General features: G+C 42.3%; 2 protein-coding genes and 1 pseudogene across 7 annotated transcripts in view; 1 reads left to right on the top strand and 2 right to left on the bottom strand.

Moving 5' to 3' along the window:
* The window catches only part of DHX32 (DEAH-box helicase 32 (putative)), a 57,788-nt gene extending 51,083 nt beyond the window's left edge, over positions 1-6,705 (bottom strand). Inside the window, exon 1 of the mRNA XM_017537901.2 lies at positions 6,433-6,705. The gene's annotated coding sequence lies outside the window, so the exon portion shown is untranslated. The remainder of the gene's footprint in view (positions 1-6,432) is intronic.
* Positions 660-896, bottom strand: LOC119472597 (annotated as a pseudogene).
* Positions 6,706-6,739: 34 nt separating the features above from the next.
* The window catches only part of FANK1 (fibronectin type III and ankyrin repeat domains 1), a 144,136-nt gene continuing 133,775 nt past the window's right edge, over positions 6,740-17,100 (top strand). For 2 of the 6 annotated variants that reach the window (XM_017537910.2, XM_017537907.2), the window contains exon 1: positions 6,744-6,876. In XM_017537910.2, coding sequence (XP_017393399.1) covers positions 6,864-6,876 — 13 coding nt within the window. In that variant the 5' untranslated portion in view covers positions 6,744-6,863. Of the gene's footprint in view, positions 6,877-17,100 lie in introns of all 6 variants that reach the window. The other 4 variants (XM_017537911.2, XM_017537908.2, XM_017537906.2 and 1 more) reach the window with 4 other exon arrangements.

Raw genomic sequence — 17,100 nt, 5'->3', positions numbered from 1 at the left:
CCACTGTGGGTTTAAGAAATACTTGACACTAAGGGAGATGTCAGGAGTCTGGAAGGAATGCCATAAAACACAAAAACATGGTATAGATAGATTTGTAAATCTGTTTTATACATTTAAAAAATATGGTTCTTACTGGCCACACAAAGTTACAGTCAAATATTTAATACACTTTATCTCTTAGGCATGGTATACTTTAATTGAAACAATGGACCAAATCACTACTGGGACTTTTAGAAGGTCACTTCTTTGTTTGCCTTTTTAACAGGCTCAGATCTCCCAAAAATATATCCTATTTGGTTTCCAGTATCAATTTAAAGCCTTTCTGGAAAAAGATAAGGTGTAAATGCAAAATTTATTTTAAAATCCTTATTTCTAGACTTGTAACAAGTTGATTGCTTTGATTTTAAGTAAGCAAATCTAGTTAATTAGCTTTTAAAAAATACTCAAGGTCCGGGCAGTGGCTCACGCCTGTAATCCCAGCACTTTGGAAGGCCAAGGTGGGCAGATCACCTGAGGTTGGGAGTTAGAGACCACCCTGACCAACATGGAGAAACTCTGTCTCTACTAAAAATACTAAATTAGTCAGGCGTGGTGGCGAATGCCCGTAATCCCAGCTACTTGGGAGGCTGAGGCAGGAGAATCACTTGAACCTGGCAGGCGCAAGTTGCAGAGAGCCAAGATTGTGCCATGGCACTCCAGCCTGAGTAACAGAAGTGAAACTCCATCTCAAAACAAACAAACAAACAAAAAATTTTTTAAAAAAGATCAACTTTTAACTCAATGTTGGTTCATATCAGATACAACCAACCTTGTATCGACTATTGGTTGAATATGCAATATTATAATGATAAGAACAGATACTACACTTGATCTTAGCCAAAAGGCTGAGAAGTGATAAACATACAGTATTGAATATTGTATTGCATATTGTATTGCAGGTTGAATAAACAACCCCACACAAATTTTACAAAAAGAATCCTTACATTCTAAGGGTACTTAAAACAATTTTAGGCTTGGGGCAGTGGCTCATGCCTGTAATCCCATCATTTTGGGAGGCCAAATGGGGAGGACAATTTGAGCCAAGAGTCTGAGACCAGCCTGGCCAACATAGAAAGACCCCGTCTCTATTTAAAAAAAAATTTTTAAACGTATATACAGAAAGACTCCCTGAACTCAATGTTTATGCACAGTACTAATAGACCACTCCCCACAAATAAGTTTGTAAGTCAAAGGTATTGTCAGAAGTTCAAATGACTGGACCACTCAGTGCTTTGTGATATTATTTTTATGATTTTTTGACTGTATAACATTCCAAAAACTAATTCACTCTTGAGTAGAAGCAGAGTTAAGAAAGTATGCTAAAATACTAATTTGGCTTAGTTAAGTAATCTAGTTAAGATATTTGAGAAAAAGTGTGAGATTCAATAAAAGCTGAGATTTAAAGAACAGGCTACTGTTCGTCTCCCCAAGTTAACATATTTTATCTGAGACATATACAAAATGAACTTTATTGATCTCTCCCTCTCTCTCTCTCTTTAATAAGTATTTGCTTGAGGCATAATCATGATCAACTTCTAAAGTTGTATTTTACTTGATTTGTTGTCCCTAGTGGAGACAAAAAACCCATAAATAGCAGCAGGCATGGTGGCTCATGCCTGTAATCCCAGCACTTTGGAAGGCTGAGGCAGGAGGAGGCCAGGAGCTCCAGACTAGCCTAGGCAAGGTAGCAAGACTCTGTATCTAAAAAAAAAAAATTTTTTTAATGTTTTAACACATAAAGATTTCTGTTGTTGTTAACAAAGTAATGGGTAGTCATTTTACATTAACTTTAATAAAACAATAATAGAAAGATGAACTATGTGGTGCATACTACGGTGGATAGAGAAAATAATCATTTCAGGAAATGCCAATGCATGAACTCCTCAGGAGCAGGAACTCTTACATTAATCCTCCCAAATTTGCAGCTCCCTTTTCTGAACACTGGTCTTTGGTCTCTCTGGGTTCTTCCACCATCAGCCCCTCTCCCCACAATGTAAAATGTGCATACCCTCAGGGTTCTATCCTTTACCCTCTTATTCCACTTAATACCCCTGGAGAAAATCATCACATTTTAACTTCAATTACTAAATGCTTAATCCATATTTCTATCTTCATCTCAAACTTTTTCCTTTAGTTCTAGACCCACATGTCCAACCACAACTACTTAAGGGACTGTCTAATGTACACGACAGGTATCTCAAACTGAACACATCATCTACCCCACTTCTTTTTTTTTTTTTTTTTTTGGGACGGAGTTTCGCTCTTGTTACCCAGGCTGGAGTGCAATGGCGCGATCTCGGCTCACCGCAACCTCCGCCTCCTGGGTTCAGGCAATTCTCCTGCCTCAGCCTCCTGAGTAGCTGGGATTACAGGCACGCGCCACCATGCCCAGCTAATTTTTTGTATTTTTAGTAGAGACGGGGTTTCACCGTGTTGACCAGGACGGTCTCGATCTCTTGACCTCGTGATCCACCCGCCTCGGACTCCCAAAGTGCTGGGATTACAGGCTTGAGCCACCGCGCCCGGCCTTACCCCACTTCTTAAACTCCTCAAAAAAAAATTTTTTTTTTCTTATTTTGCATTGCAGAGTTCAGCGAATAGCAGAACAATCTACTGTATCAACCCACTGTCATCCCTGGCTTCTCGTTCTTCATCTCCTGTGTCACCAAGATCTGCCAATTCTACCCCTTTCAGAGGCCCCTCCTTCTTATTCCCACCATCGCTTTCTTAGTTATCTTTTCATTTCTTCACTGAGCTTCAGCAACATCTCCAATTTTTTTTGCCTCTCATTTAGGCTCTCTACCAATCTGTCATGTGAGTGTTGCCAGTGATCCTTTTCAAAATGGATCCAATCACTGACCCAAATCCTCCTTATTACCTTAAAGGAAAATAAACCCACAGTCCTTAGGTGCCTTTTGATTTAGCCCACATTTGCCTTATTGGCCTTACTTCCTCCCATTTTCTTCTAATACACATGAAGTATTCTCCATTTCAGCCACAATAAACCACTGCTTAGTTGTTCTCCTGCCTTCGTGCCTCAGCCTAGGCTGTTCTGCTTCGGAAGCTCCTGGTCATTTCCTGTTCACCCTTTATTATCTGCAATTCCAGAGCCCAGAAGTACATTGTGAATGTGGAATCACTGTTTGCTCTACGCCTAAGTCAGTAACAGCCCTTTACATTAAAAAAGTTCATTATGATATACAAGATATTTTTGTTCATATCTATAATCACATTTATCTTGATTCTCACAACTAGACTATCAGACAACCATTACAGGTTTTATGATCCCAAGTTATCAATGACACAATAATAGCTCCTGGTTTTCCCAAAGGGGCAAAGCTAGAAATTAACACAATGACCCTTAACTAAAGATTTGTCCTCTCTATTATTTCCCTACTTAAATTATCAGGTACACAGTGAAGCCCACTGTGTGCTAAAAGTAACACAAAACCATAAGTCATACACTTAGCTCTAAAAATATTTAATCTAATCAGAGGTACAAGATCCATACACATGAAAAGAGATAAAATGTTATAAGTAAGCATACTATAGAGTTAAATGCTAAATTGTGTAGCACCCCCAGCAGGAGAGAGAAGTGCATTTAGTGGGCATTAGCCTAATCCTGAAAGACTTTATAGAAACTGGGGCAACATGGTCCTGCAGTCCCTTTTATATTACGGATGAGTAAAGGGTTGAGAGATAGACATTCTACGTGAGTGCAACAAATTGAATGTAGACCATAACAGGTCTGGAGAACAAAGAGGTAGAACACCAAAAATAGAAATTTAATTGTTCTCCAACTTTGACTGAACTCCTTAAGAGTTTAAGAAAGTATCAGAGAGACAGGAAAAAGTACCCTCACTCTGGTAAAGAAAATGAAAACCTTAAAACCAACAAAAACAACGAAAACTTCCAACTTACCACAGTAAGGCTAGGAGACAAAACTATTGATAACACATTCATTTGCTACATTTTTTTTTTTTTTTTTATCAATTTGCCTTAAATAATGTTAACCTCAGATTAAAGTTATTTTTACTTTGAATTCTGATGTGGCCAAGAGATTTAAATAAGAAAAAGACTACATCTGTCTCTTCACTGTTACTCCCTATCCATAATGCTTTAGTTTGCTACATTTAGTTAAACATTTAGTGGAACTTGAGAACCACTAGATGCTTTGTTAGCAAAGTAAACAATAATGTAACTATTCTATCTAGTAATGAGTTTGGAGACTTAAAAAATATACACAGAACTTGATAGTTTTCTTTTAACTACTAATAACAGACTGAACATGCCAGTGAAAAGAAATAAAGCACAATGGTAGAAAACTCCAAAAAGGTACAATCAATGTCTTTACGCCCCCACCCTAACTCATTAGCAACTTTCTGATGGCGGCTGTTTTCTCCAATAGTAAAGAGTATCCCTATATCCAAAGCAATTTCTCTAAAGTCCTTCTCATTCATTCAACAAACATTTAGCACATACATTGCACTAGGTGCTAGAAGGAAGAGAAACTGAATATTGTCCCTGCCTTAGACATTTTAGTGCCTTTACTCCTCAATTCCAACAGGGAACCAGTCTTCCATAGGTACCCCATTCCCTAAAATCAAATGTTGCTTTTCACAGTTGTCTTTACTTGTCACCTAAAGTATTTCAACTCAAAATTTCCTCAAAGTCAACTTCATAGCTACTGATAAAATAAGCACTGTATGATTACAAAATATTTCACCAATACATAACCCCATTTTCTCCAACCTTAAAACCAAATTCTTTAGTCCTGATTACTTTAGCATAGAGACCTGCACTGCTGTTTCTTCTTTTTTAAAGAATACTAATGCTTTAAAATAAGAATATTGTTTGAGCAGACTTAAATCAACCTTCTTTTGTCAGTAAGTGCCAGGTGTTTTTTAAAAATTATTACCCTGTCACTTTTGATTATGAGATATTGATGGGCATCACTCTATTTGTATCTGGAATGAAATGACCACTTTGTGATTTTGCTTATCATATGTAAACTAGAACTTGAGAACCACTGGACACAGAAGTATCTTTACTTCTTTAGATAGTGATCTTTGTTTAAAAATGAAGCCCCTGTCTCAGAATTTCAGGAACAGGTAGTTAAGATTCCATTAAGTGTTTACTTTCCACCCTTAAATTATTACCTTAATACTTCAGCTTAAGAATTATGTGTTCTGTACATATCACGCTGCTTGTCAATATCCACACATAAGCCTTCTTGTTTTGACAATCTGAAAAAGTCCCCATATAGTCTGAGGGGGGGGAAAGCCTAATTTAGCATAATATAATGTCAGTTTTCATCAAAGAATATATGCTTCTCAAGTTCAATTAACCTTTGAATGATTCCCTTCCTAAGAGGAAAGTAATTCTCGTTGGTGTCCTTGTCATCCAGGGAGTGGAAATCTTTCTAGTGGCAAGATGAGTAATCAATCACTTGCATGACCCCAAAAAGGGCTCTTTCATTTCCCTCAACTACTCTCTGGAGCAGCGGCTGGAATTAATAGAAGGATCATAATCTCCAGACCTGAGTATTAAATCAATCCTACAGCCCCCCCCCAACCCCTTGTACCCCCCACCCCCCACCCCGCAAAGCCCCCTTCACTTTCTTGCTTATCCTTTTTCTTCTCTCCTCCTCTCCATTTTTCTTTCCTCCTTCCGGCTTTCCTTAACCTGTGATTCGCTCCCGGTTGTTTGAGTTTTTACAACTTACCAGATAACAATCCCTTGTGATCCTAAAATCTTCTTTAAAGCAAACCCTGAATCACTGTTTTTTAAAACCAATATGAAAGACCATTGTGTGGAATAATGTTACATTTGTTTCACAGCCCTGCAAAGTTTGGCTACAAAACCTGTGGGCTGATTCCGTAACTCAACCGGAAACGCGGTGGATTGAAACAACAACAAAAAACGAAGCCAGGCAGAATGATCCGACCCGGGCCCCCGGCCTGAAACGGGACACGGGGATGACAAGGCAATGCCGGACGAAGCCGGGCTCCTGGCTCTCGCGATTCAGCAGACGCGCCCGGCCCACTGGGGGCGACAGCGACGGCGCCGGCGGCTCGCAGCGCTCCACGCTTGCCGTCCGGGGGGGGCTCGAGGGACCGCCCCAGGCCCGGCTCCCGCCCGGGCTCGGAGGGACCCCGGGTGTGAGGGCTGCCCGCAGGTTCCGTCCTCCGGCTGAGGCGCGGCTCCCGGAGCAAGAGGCAACGAGGCCGCCCTCGGCGTGTCGGGGTCTGGGCTGGGAACGTCCTCGGCAACCGCGGGTAGGGGGCCCCCAGGCGGCCGCAACAGGTGCTCCAGGGCCGCCCACCCGGCTCGGGTCGTCCCCGCCCCTGGGCCGACCCCCGACCCCTTCCGCCGCCGGGGCCCCGCCGTTACCTGCAGCGGCGGCTCCCAGGTCCCGGGAGGGAGGCCCAGGGCCGGCGGCCTTCCCCGCGGGCTGGCCCGCTCGCCCGACGGACCCCGCGGGTCGGCGACTGCGGGGCCCGCAGCCCGCTACCCCAGACGTCGGGGCGCAGGTCCCGCGGGGCCGCGGGGGCCGCCAGGGAGGGCGCGACCCCCTGACCGGGCCTCAGGGGAGGTGTCCTCAGCCGGTGACCTGGCCGCCACCCTCACTCTGTGCCCCCGGCGACGCGCGGGTTCTCACGCGCGCCCTCACTTCCTGCGGCTTTTGGTCCCTCCCGCTCGCCGTTCCTCTGGTCCCGCCCACTCCGCCTCCGGGTTGTCAGGGCAACCGTACGACGCCGGCCCTGGAAGAGAGGAATTGGGAGCTCGGGGGCTCACCCGCGGGGGTCCGAGAGCAGCTGACCATGGAGCCCCAGAGTAAGGGAGGCCCGGGCTGGAGCTGGGGCCGGGGCGGGCGGCCTGGCTGGGGCTCCCCGGGAACGAGTGTGGGCGACCTGCGCGCAGCTCCGCTGCCTTCGACTCGGACAGGGAACTACGGTTTGCGTCTCCTCCTCGCGCTTTGGAGGTTGGGCCGCCGGCGCCCGAGGATCTACACTGGGGAGCCGGGGAGACGGGAGAGCCCCGAGGTATGGGCGGGAGGGCGCAGCACCCCCAGCGTACGCCTTCCTGAAACTTCGCCCAGACAGTTCCGTTTACTAATCCTCCTACTGTCATAATTTTAGTTAGTTTGGTAGCTTGGTTCATTAATTGTAAATAGCCCATTCTTCTTCTAAAATGTCAGCAGTTAAACACGCCACGGGGCTGGGTCTTGTATTTATTACAGAGCCCGTCCTCCTCCCCGCCTCCCACCTCACACCCCCAGTCTACGACTTAGAGAAAAAAAGAGCTTTGTCTAAGTGTATTTCATTCATTATTAGGGGTTCTACAAATTAGGACATTCAAAAAATGTTCATGATTTTTTTTTCTGTTTTTCTATGTTGCTTTTGATGGATGGCAAAAGTCGTGCAGTTTGGAGTTACCAGATCTAACTTGAGCTCTAACTTAACAGTTTTTGTTGTTTTACCTTTCCAGGGACTTTGTGCCAAGGCCCTTCTTTCTCTGTCCTGCCTAAGCTGTGTTATTGTTGCTTTTGTTCTCAAAATAAGGGCAGTGTTTTGTATGGAGACTTAAAAGATCTAAAACCTTTATGGAAGGATGCAATCTGATTCTCAAAACTAGGTCGTCTTTTCTTGTACAATTTCAGAAATGAAGTACTCAGACCAAATCTATTCCTGCGGAATATGTTGGCATTTTTAAAGGTCATTCGTCTTCCAGCAAGAAGGTTTCAAATACTTTTTCCTTTTCTTTTAACTCATTTGCTGAGGAGAAAGCGTACAAGTTGTGACTTAAAGTTGCTTGATAGATTTTTGTACCGTATTTGTCATTTGCATTTACAGCTCTTTGGAGTCTACATTTTTGTCAACGTAGTGAAATAAATTTAGCATACAAAAATGCTCAAATATTTGTCTTATGTCAAGCTGATGCCAGGCTGTGTGTATTCCTGCCTTAGAGAATAAGTGAGTTGAAATATATCTTTTAAAAACAGCAACTTTATTTCTTCAGATTTATGTTATTATTTACGTGTGTGAACCATAACTTCAAGTTCTTTAGTGCTCACTGTCTTTATTCATTCGTTCACTTATAGTAGTTACTATGTTACAGCTCTGTTTTAGGGATTGAGAATTAAACAATGGATAGGACAGTGTTTGTTTTGGTCATCCCAGGAAAGCAAAGCAGAAACTTGTTCAAAAGCTACTCAGGTCTTGGTGGGGTTTGGAGATTGGGGGAAAAGAAGATGCACAGAAGTCTCCCAAGAGGAAGAAGTACTAGGTCTGCAGAATGACCCAGCAGCGAATGGGGGCAAGGGATTCTAGACAGTGGGAGTTACTTGTACACAGGCCCTGAGACCTGAGAGCAGCGTGGGTTTGAGGCTCACAGTAGGAAGATTAGTAAAGCTGTAGCTAAGGAGAGGCGGAGGAAAAAACTGGGTTGGGAAGAGGGAGGAGAAATGAGATAAGGCCGGAAAAGTCAACCAGAGCCAGATCCGGAAGGCTCTGTAACCATGTAAGGAATGTATTACGTATGTGAACTATACATTTATGTCTCATGTCTTTGGATTTTGAAGTAGAAAATATTTAATTTATACCTGGGGCATGACTGTAAATGTATTTATTTTCATATAGTCTTAAATGATTTTATTTTATTTATTTTTTATTTTATTTTTTTTTGGGGGGGGGACGGAGTTTCGCCCTTGTTACCCAGGCTGGAGTGCAATGGCGCGATCTCGGCTCACCGCAACCTCCGCCTCCTGGGTTCAGGCAATTCTCCTGCCTCAACCTCCTCAGTAGCTGGGATTACAGGCACGCGCCACCATGCCCAGCTAATGTTTTATATTTTTAGTAGAGATGGGGTTTCACCATGTTGACCAGGATGGTCTCGATCTCTTGGACCTCATGATCCACCCGCCTCGGCCTCCCAAAGTGCTGGGATTACAGGCTTGAGGCACCGTAGTCTTAAATGATTTTATCAATTTAATTTTAAATAATTCAAATAATCATTTATGTTTTTGGTTTTTTGTTTGTTTGTTAGTTTGTTTGTTTTGAGATGGGGTCTTGCTCTGTCCCCAGGCTGGAGTATAGTGGTGCAATCATAGCTCACTGCAACCCTGAACTCTTGGGCTCAAGCAGTCCTCTCACCTGAGCCTCCTGAGAAGATGGGACTGTAGGTGTGGAACACCATACCCAGATAATTTTTTTTTTATTTGATTTACTTTGAATAGAGGTAAGGTCTGGCTGTGTTGCCCAATTTGTTCTCGAACCCCTGGCCTCAAGTGATCCTTCTGCCTTGTTCTCCCGAAGTGCTAAGATGACGGATGTGAGCCAGCACACCCAGCTTGGAAATTCTTTTACAGTCTAATAAACATCATTTGGATATTTACTACCATTCATAGTAAATATTTAAAAGGACAATATTAAATGATCTCTGAGGTTTCTCTTAACTTGGAGATTCACATCCAACCAGATTTCACCTTAGACTGAAGTTATTTCCTTCTGGCAAAGATAATGGAAGCGCCACAAATGTGACATTAACAAGTATTACAGTTCTACATAATTACATTTATACTGTCAGCAATATTATGTTAACAATACATTGTTTATATCAGTATTATCTAATATATTTTAAGCCCTGTTCCTTTTGTTACTGAGGGGTCTAAAATAACATTTTACAAATATAGTTGAATATAGCATCAGTAAATTGATTATGAGGAAGAATCCTTCATAATTGCTTTTAAGGATTAAACATGTATCTAAGGACTACACCAAGGAACTGCTAGAAATAACCCTCGAGTCAGTCTTATCCATTCTGTTTCCACACACTTCGTTTTCTATTACTTTTAGGAATGACCTTTGTTAACTAAGTCATTAAAATCCAATAAACATAAACTCTTCAAACCCCACAGCTGGATCATACTCTGGCAGTAAGCGGAGGAAGGCAGGAGCTGCCACTGTTTTACAGAATAATAATAAGTCAATGATCCAAGAAATGACTCCTCAGGGAAGGGACAAATTAAATAAGTTCACAACCTTGGGCTGTTCAGAGTGGTTTTGGCTCTTGGCTTGCACGTTTACATCTTTAATTATTTTCTTGCTAAACCAGGTTCAGTGTTGGAAAGATAGCTCCTGTATAAAATAACGTGGAAAACGTACATCACATTCCATTTGTTTGGGGTTTTGATGGGGTTTTTTTCTTTTTTCTTTGTTTTTGGAAAATAGTTCAATGTTACTATCAATTCCTAATTTCTTAATGAGTGTCAATACCAAGGGGCGGCTTTGGGGAATCTTTAGCCCAAATCTAAGCAAACATATAATCTGAGTAAAAACTGTGTGTATTCATCAAATGCAGCATCAAAAGAAGCGCCCAGCTCCCGCTTGATGCTGCCTGTTCTGTGAACTCTTCCTATATATATATATTTTTAAAATCTGGGGTTAGTTTAGGCTGAGCAGGCAGCAGTTTCCTACTACACATTTTGTTGTTGTTGTTGTTGTTGTTGTTGTTGTTGTTGTTATTAGAGAAACAGGATCTTGCTAGGTTGCCCAGGTACGCCTCAAACTCCTAGGTTCAAAGGATCCTCCCTCATCGGCCTCCCTAGTAGCCTGGACTGCCTACCAGCCTCACGTATGTTTTTAAAGAAATGGTAAATAGAAATCTAAGATATTCCAGTGACTAAGGGACTGAGGTGAATGACTAAGGGACTGAGACTTTTCTCTCTGAACCTGTTTCTCCACTAGTCTTCCCAGCCTTCCCTTACTCCAGCCTGAAACATGACTCATCCGTGGCTCCTCGTTTTTACTCACCCACCCTACCCCATCTACCAGCAGGTCTGTTTATTCCACTTCCAAAATATACCCCAAATGGGCTCCTTCCTCTCCCTCCCCACTGTAATCGGTGGTACTCCAAGCCACCATGCTACATAAATTATGTTTGGGAACTCTAATAATTTTTGCACGTTTTCTCCCACTGCTACCTGGAAGCCAGAGTGACCTTTCAAAATATACGTCAGATCAGATCATGTCACTCTCCTGCCAAAAGCCCTCTAAAATTCTTACAGGGATCTAGCTGCCTCTTCAAACTCATCACACACCTGATTTTAGACATATGCTTTAAGCATATTAGTCTTCTTACAGTCCCTCAAACAAGCTTCTTTCAGTTCTTTGTCTCTGAACAAGCTTTTTCCTCCGCCAGGAATGCTATTCCCTCCTGCTCTGGCAGGTCTGACTCCTAATGTCCTTCAGTCTTTGCTTAAATTTCTCCTCCTCAAGCCCTTCCTTGGCTTCCTAAAGTGGCGGTGCTGCCCCTCTTTGATGTTATTCTATCTCTGTGCTTTTCACAGTAATAATCAGTTTTCTTAATATTTAAAATCTAGCTGGACATGGTGGCTCATGCCTGTAATCCCAGCACTTTGGGAGGCCAAGATAGGTGGATCACCTGAGGTCAGGAGTTTGAGACCAGCCTGGCCAAAATGGTGAAACCCCCGTTCCTACTAAAAATACAAAATTAGCCAGGCATGGTGGCGCATGCCTTTAATCCTAGCTACTCACATGGCTGAGGCAGGAGAATTGCTGGAACCTGGGAGGTGGAGGTTGCAGTGATCCCAGATAGCACCACTGCCCTCCAGCCTGGGAGACAAGAGCAAAACTCTATCTCAAAAACAACAACAAAATCTTTCTTCACTCTACTATAGGGTGACGGAAGAGGTCAGGGGCCCTGTCTGCCCTGTTTGCCATCCTGTCCCTAGTGCCTGACACGGAGTAAACTTTACACATTCATGAATGAATGGCACTGCTGTTCACAGATAGATGCCTTACCTGCTTTTTTTTTTCCTTAACAGTGTTGTGGTGTACTTAAAAAAAAGAAAGCCATTTAATTCTACATTATTCTACAACACAAAGGGCTGTGCTTCAGTGAAATTTGAAGTGCCTCTTGTGGAGTATGCTTTGAGTAAAGTTCATTTAAATCAGGTGCTTATAAATGTCAGGTCGATTACAAATATGGTGCTCCATTTTCTTTTCTAACTTAAGCGAGATGTTTTAAGAGTCTCATTCTATCAGGTAAGATTAAGGAAAGAGGCAAGTAATCTTATTTTTTGGATCAAGCAGCCTCAAGGTCATAAGACCTAAAAATTTTTGCACTCCCAGGCAGTACGTGCTCATTAATTATCTGGGAGACTGGTGAGGATTTAAAAGTAATTTCTTCTTTAAGCCCAGGAATCAGTTAAAAAATTTGTGTAACTTTTTTTTTCTCATATGATCTTAGCCACTGAAGAAAATTCTATCAATTAGGTTCTAATTTAAATCTCATCAAGAAATAAATGCTTATGTAAATCAAGATTAAAACTTTTTTTTTAAAAAAAACATTTTCAAAGCAGCATTTTTAAACAGTCATGTTTTAAAATCCCCATCAAAATGCTACAATTCATTGTGATTCTGACCTCTGATGCTGTCAGGCACGGGAAGAGGCAAAACGACGTGAGGCTTGAAGCTATGTCTCTCCTGAAGCTCAGGTTCACCAGACATGGTCTCCAGGTGGAGGCTGTTGCTCAGAACCCAGGCTTTACTTCTTGCCTGGGGGAGGAAGCAGTGTTAAAACTTGTCTATTCTGAACTAGCCAACCAGATTAAAGGAGGGGTTTGTGCATACCAACCTCATCCCAGAATGACCGGAGTGACTCATTACATAGAGACGGTGGTGCAGACTCATTAACCGGTAAACAACTCACACCAGTGCTCTGTGCTCACATGGCTGGGAGCATTCTTGGGTATTTCTCTTAAGGGAGGCTGGAAGAAGGGAGGAGGCATTCCTTTCTCCTAGAGGCAGGTGCCAGTTCCTTTTGCTATGCCCCAGCCCCTTTCCAGGTTGTTAGAAACTCTTTCATGGCTTTTCTCTGGAAGGTCCTCTTCTCCCCACACTCCTTCCTCCTCCCCCTGCCTGTCCACCTGTTTGTCCTTTAAGACCTCTCTTGGCCAGGCGCAGTGGCTCTCACCTGTAATCCCAGCCCTTTGGGAGGCTGAGACGGATGGATCACCTGAGGTCAGGAGTTGGAGGCCAGCCTGGCTAGCAGGGTGAAACCCCATCTCTACTAAAAATACAAACCTCAGCCAGGCGTAGTGGTGCATGCCTGTAATCTCAGCTACTGTGGAGGCAGAGGCAGAAGAATCACTTGAACCTAGGAGGCAGAGGTTGCAGTGAGCCTGGATCACACTGCTGCACTCCTGCCTGGGCAACAGAGTTAATGAGACTCCGTCTCAAAACAAAACAGAAAACCTTTCTTAGACATAACCACCTCTTAGAAACTCTGTGTGTATATTTACCCTCCACCACCCTAAATCAAGAGTTAATTTCTTCCTCCTCAGTACTGTCTGCACTGTATTGATACTTTTGTCAGTCCAACCTGTAATCTATATATTTTCAACTCTCCCTTGAGAAGTTTTCTTGAGACAGGGATAAGATATTCTTTCTAGACTCTAGTGAATCCTTTTATTCATGCTGGTGTAAGTAAATGAAGGAATGGGATGATCAGTCACAGACTTTCAGTTTTTAAAATGACCTCACAGGTCTAGTCAGCCTGAGAGAAGCAAACAGGTTAGTTAGCTTATTCAGCTGCTGGGGAAGCCAAGGCGGGAGAAGTGCTTGAGCCTGGCAGTTTGGATGCAGCCTGGGCAACAAATTGAGACCCAATCTCTAATTTTTTAAGTTTTTATTTTTTAAATTTAAATTAACTTATTCAGGCTAGTTCTTTACTTTAGCTCTCTACTGAAGTAATTCACCCTAAATTAAGACTAGCATTGCTAGCTTACTGTTTTACTCCTCTCTAGGCTGTTTGTTTATTTATTTATTTTTGAGACAGAGTTTTGCTCTTGTCCCCCAGGCTAGATTGCAATGGTGCAATCTAGGCTCACTGCAACCTCCACCTCCCAGATTCAAGCAATTCTCTTGCCTCGGCGTCACATGTAGCTGGGATTACAGGCTCATGCCACCACGTCCAGCTAATTTTTGTATTATTAGTAAAGATGGGGTTTTACCATATTGGCCAGGCTGGACTGGAACTCCTGACCTCAGGTGATCCACCCGCCTCGGCTTCCCAAAGTGCTGGGATTACAGGTATGAGACACCACACCTGGTCGATTTTTATATTTTTAATTGAAATGGATGGATATTTTAGAAAATATAAACCTGAAGCATATAGCTTGATGACAAATTTCCAAATTGAGCATTCTCAGTCATTACCACCCAGATAAAAACATAGAACATTCCTTGCACTCCAGAAACCTTCTTGCACCTTTCTCTTTATCACTATTGGTATTTCTGTCACCATGGATTAATTTCGTGTGTTTGAACTTTATTTAAAGGGAGTGATAATGTGTACGTTTTCCCCCCTTTGGCTTATCTTGCTTAACATTTTACCTGTGAGCTTCAACCAGGCTGTTACATGTAGCAGTAGTTTGTCCTTTTTTATTGTTACATAGTATTCTGTTGTGTGAATATCCCATGATTTAAGTATCTGTTCTTTTGTTCATGGATTTGGATTGTTTTCAGTTTGGGGCTATTAGAAATAATACTGCTATAAGTATTCTTGTACATGTCTTGGTGCACACGTGTGCATTTCTGTTGAATTTATAGCTAGGAGTGGAACCGCTGAGTCATGTTCAGCTTTAGTAGCTATCCCCAGTGTTACAGAGTTGTACCAGCTGTGTATGACAGAGCTCCTATCAAGTAGAGTCCCATGAAAATTAAAAAAAGAGAATTCCCATTGCTCTACATCCTTGACTATGCTTGGCCCTTTGCTCTTTCTAAATTTTGCCAGTTTAATGGCCACGCAGAAGTATCTCATTGTGGTTTAAATTATATCCCTGCTGAATAATGATATTAAACACTTTTTCATGTGTTTATATAGGCTACTTGATTATCCTTCCATGACATGCCTAAGTCTTTTGCCCCTATTTCTACTTGGTCATCTATCCCACAAAGTGTAAATATTTACTCTCTGGCCCTTTACAGGAGGCTTGCTGACCCCTGCTCTGCAGTGTACCGCTGAGCAAGTTCTGACATTTGAGTTCCTTGAGTTCAGGCTCCCTTTAGATCCAGGTCAGTCAACCAACCAAGCAACATGTTAGAGTCACTCCCAACTGTTGAGCAGAGGATTCCAGAATCTCTGTTTAGCACATCCCATTAATTCAGCCTGGTCCAACGTTTTTTTGTCTTTTATCTGATCCTACACCCTTAGGAACAATTTCTATTCATACTATCCAAGTTTCTGTCAATATAAATCAGCAAAACCTTATACTTATTGTTGTGTATTGCACCTCCCCACAGGTCATGCTTTTTACCTTGCTATCTGGGTTTTGCTGGGACTTAAGTCTTGTTTCGGGTCAAAATTCATTAGAGGTGGTAGGGCAGGTTGTAAGGAGCATCAGCAGTTTCCTGCAAAGTAGCTGCCTCGGGGGAGGCTTTTATAGCATCTTCAGCTAAGGGGAGACTAACTTCAGAAATGGAGCGAAGAGCTGCTTCTGCTGGGAAGGAGACTCAGCAGAATTTAGGGGCTTAAGATTTCCAGCTTCACTGGCTCCTGTCCTCATCACTCCATCCTAATTTTCAGGGTCTTACTCCTTCCCAGCCAATGCCCTGACTGTAATGTAAGAGACCTTGAGATTAGGAATTTGATTTATCTTGTAATTAAGCCACCCACATGATTAGACTTGGGTTTGTTTAGAATCTAAGATTTCTCATCAGAAGTTTTGGCCCTGCAACTACAGGAGATAATTTCTTTTTAAGGCAACCATAGTGCTTTCTTGACCCTGAGCTTGGAACTTAAAGCCACAAATTCCTCATCATTTTCTTTCCTGAAGCTCTCTAGAGCTCTCGAAAGAAGTCAAGTAACCCTGTAATACATCTTATTTTTACTACCGAGTTCTAAGGCAGCAACTACTTGGTTATCCCAAGTCTTGCTTTCTATAGGCATTTGATGATGGGAATCTAGTTGATATTTTTTTAAGTTGCTTGCTTTTTTTTTTTTTTTGCCACTGCAGGCAGTGTGACCCCTTACCACTGAGTATCATAACTGTCTTTACATCTTATTAGATTGGAGAAACGATTGAAATAACTGACTCAGCATTGTACCAATTCAGAAAACTCATCCTCCAGATTCCATTCTCTGGATCTCACTCACTTCTGTACTAATACTTGTATCAATTGGGGTTTAATCTAAAAGGCAGAACCATTGTGATTGATATAAGGGGTTTATGATGGGAGTTAGATCTGACACAATTGTGGGAGCTGGTGGAGAAGTCAATGCAAAAACTGCTGTCTCTTCAGCCAGTGTTGGGCCGGATGTTGCTCTAAGTCAGCAGGGCCAAAACTTGGGAAGAAAATATTGATAAGGAGTTGGGAAGGGTAAGGACAAATTGGAGCCCATGAAGAAAAACTGGAACTTGTGAGGATAAACTAGACCCCTGCCTATCTCTTACCGCCTCCAACTTCACTGATAACATGTGATCTACGAGAGAAAATGGTGGCCTTCACCACGAAGCTGGAGACAAACCTAGCACAGCACTTTGAGCAGCAACTGAAGGAGGAGATCTGGACAATTTCAGAACTACCCCATGACAACAGTGTGTACAAATTGTCACAGTGTCTGGCGCCCTTAACAGCCTTGAGAGGAAAATAATGGCTACTGCCCACTTCGCTTCCCAGATCTCCCAGACATTTCTCCTGGGGCCAACCCTCCTCTAGAACCGCACAGGGGAGGGGATTCTGAGGGGGTTCTTCAGTATAAAACCACCAAACCCATTATCAGATTATCAGATTAAGGAATTTCCTATCTACTCTAGATTGGCTAATGTATTTTACTAAGTGTTTTTTGTTGTTGTTTTTTTTTTCTGTCATGAAGGAGTATCGAATTTCATCATTGCTTTTCTGTATCTGTTGAGATGATCATCTTTTAAAAATGTTAATGTTACTTACCTTGAGATATTTTCAAATATCAAACTAACCTTACATTAAAGGAGTAAACCCCACATGACTATGGTGTGTATCCTTTTTATAGATT

This window comes from Cebus imitator, unplaced genomic scaffold (genome assembly GCF_001604975.1).
Source record: "Cebus imitator isolate Cc_AM_T3 unplaced genomic scaffold, Cebus_imitator-1.0 Scaffold107, whole genome shotgun sequence".
Lineage (NCBI taxonomy): Eukaryota > Metazoa > Chordata > Mammalia > Primates > Cebidae > Cebus > Cebus imitator.
Note: the sequence above shows the minus strand (reverse complement) of the source record. Positions and strands in the feature narration are given on the sequence as shown.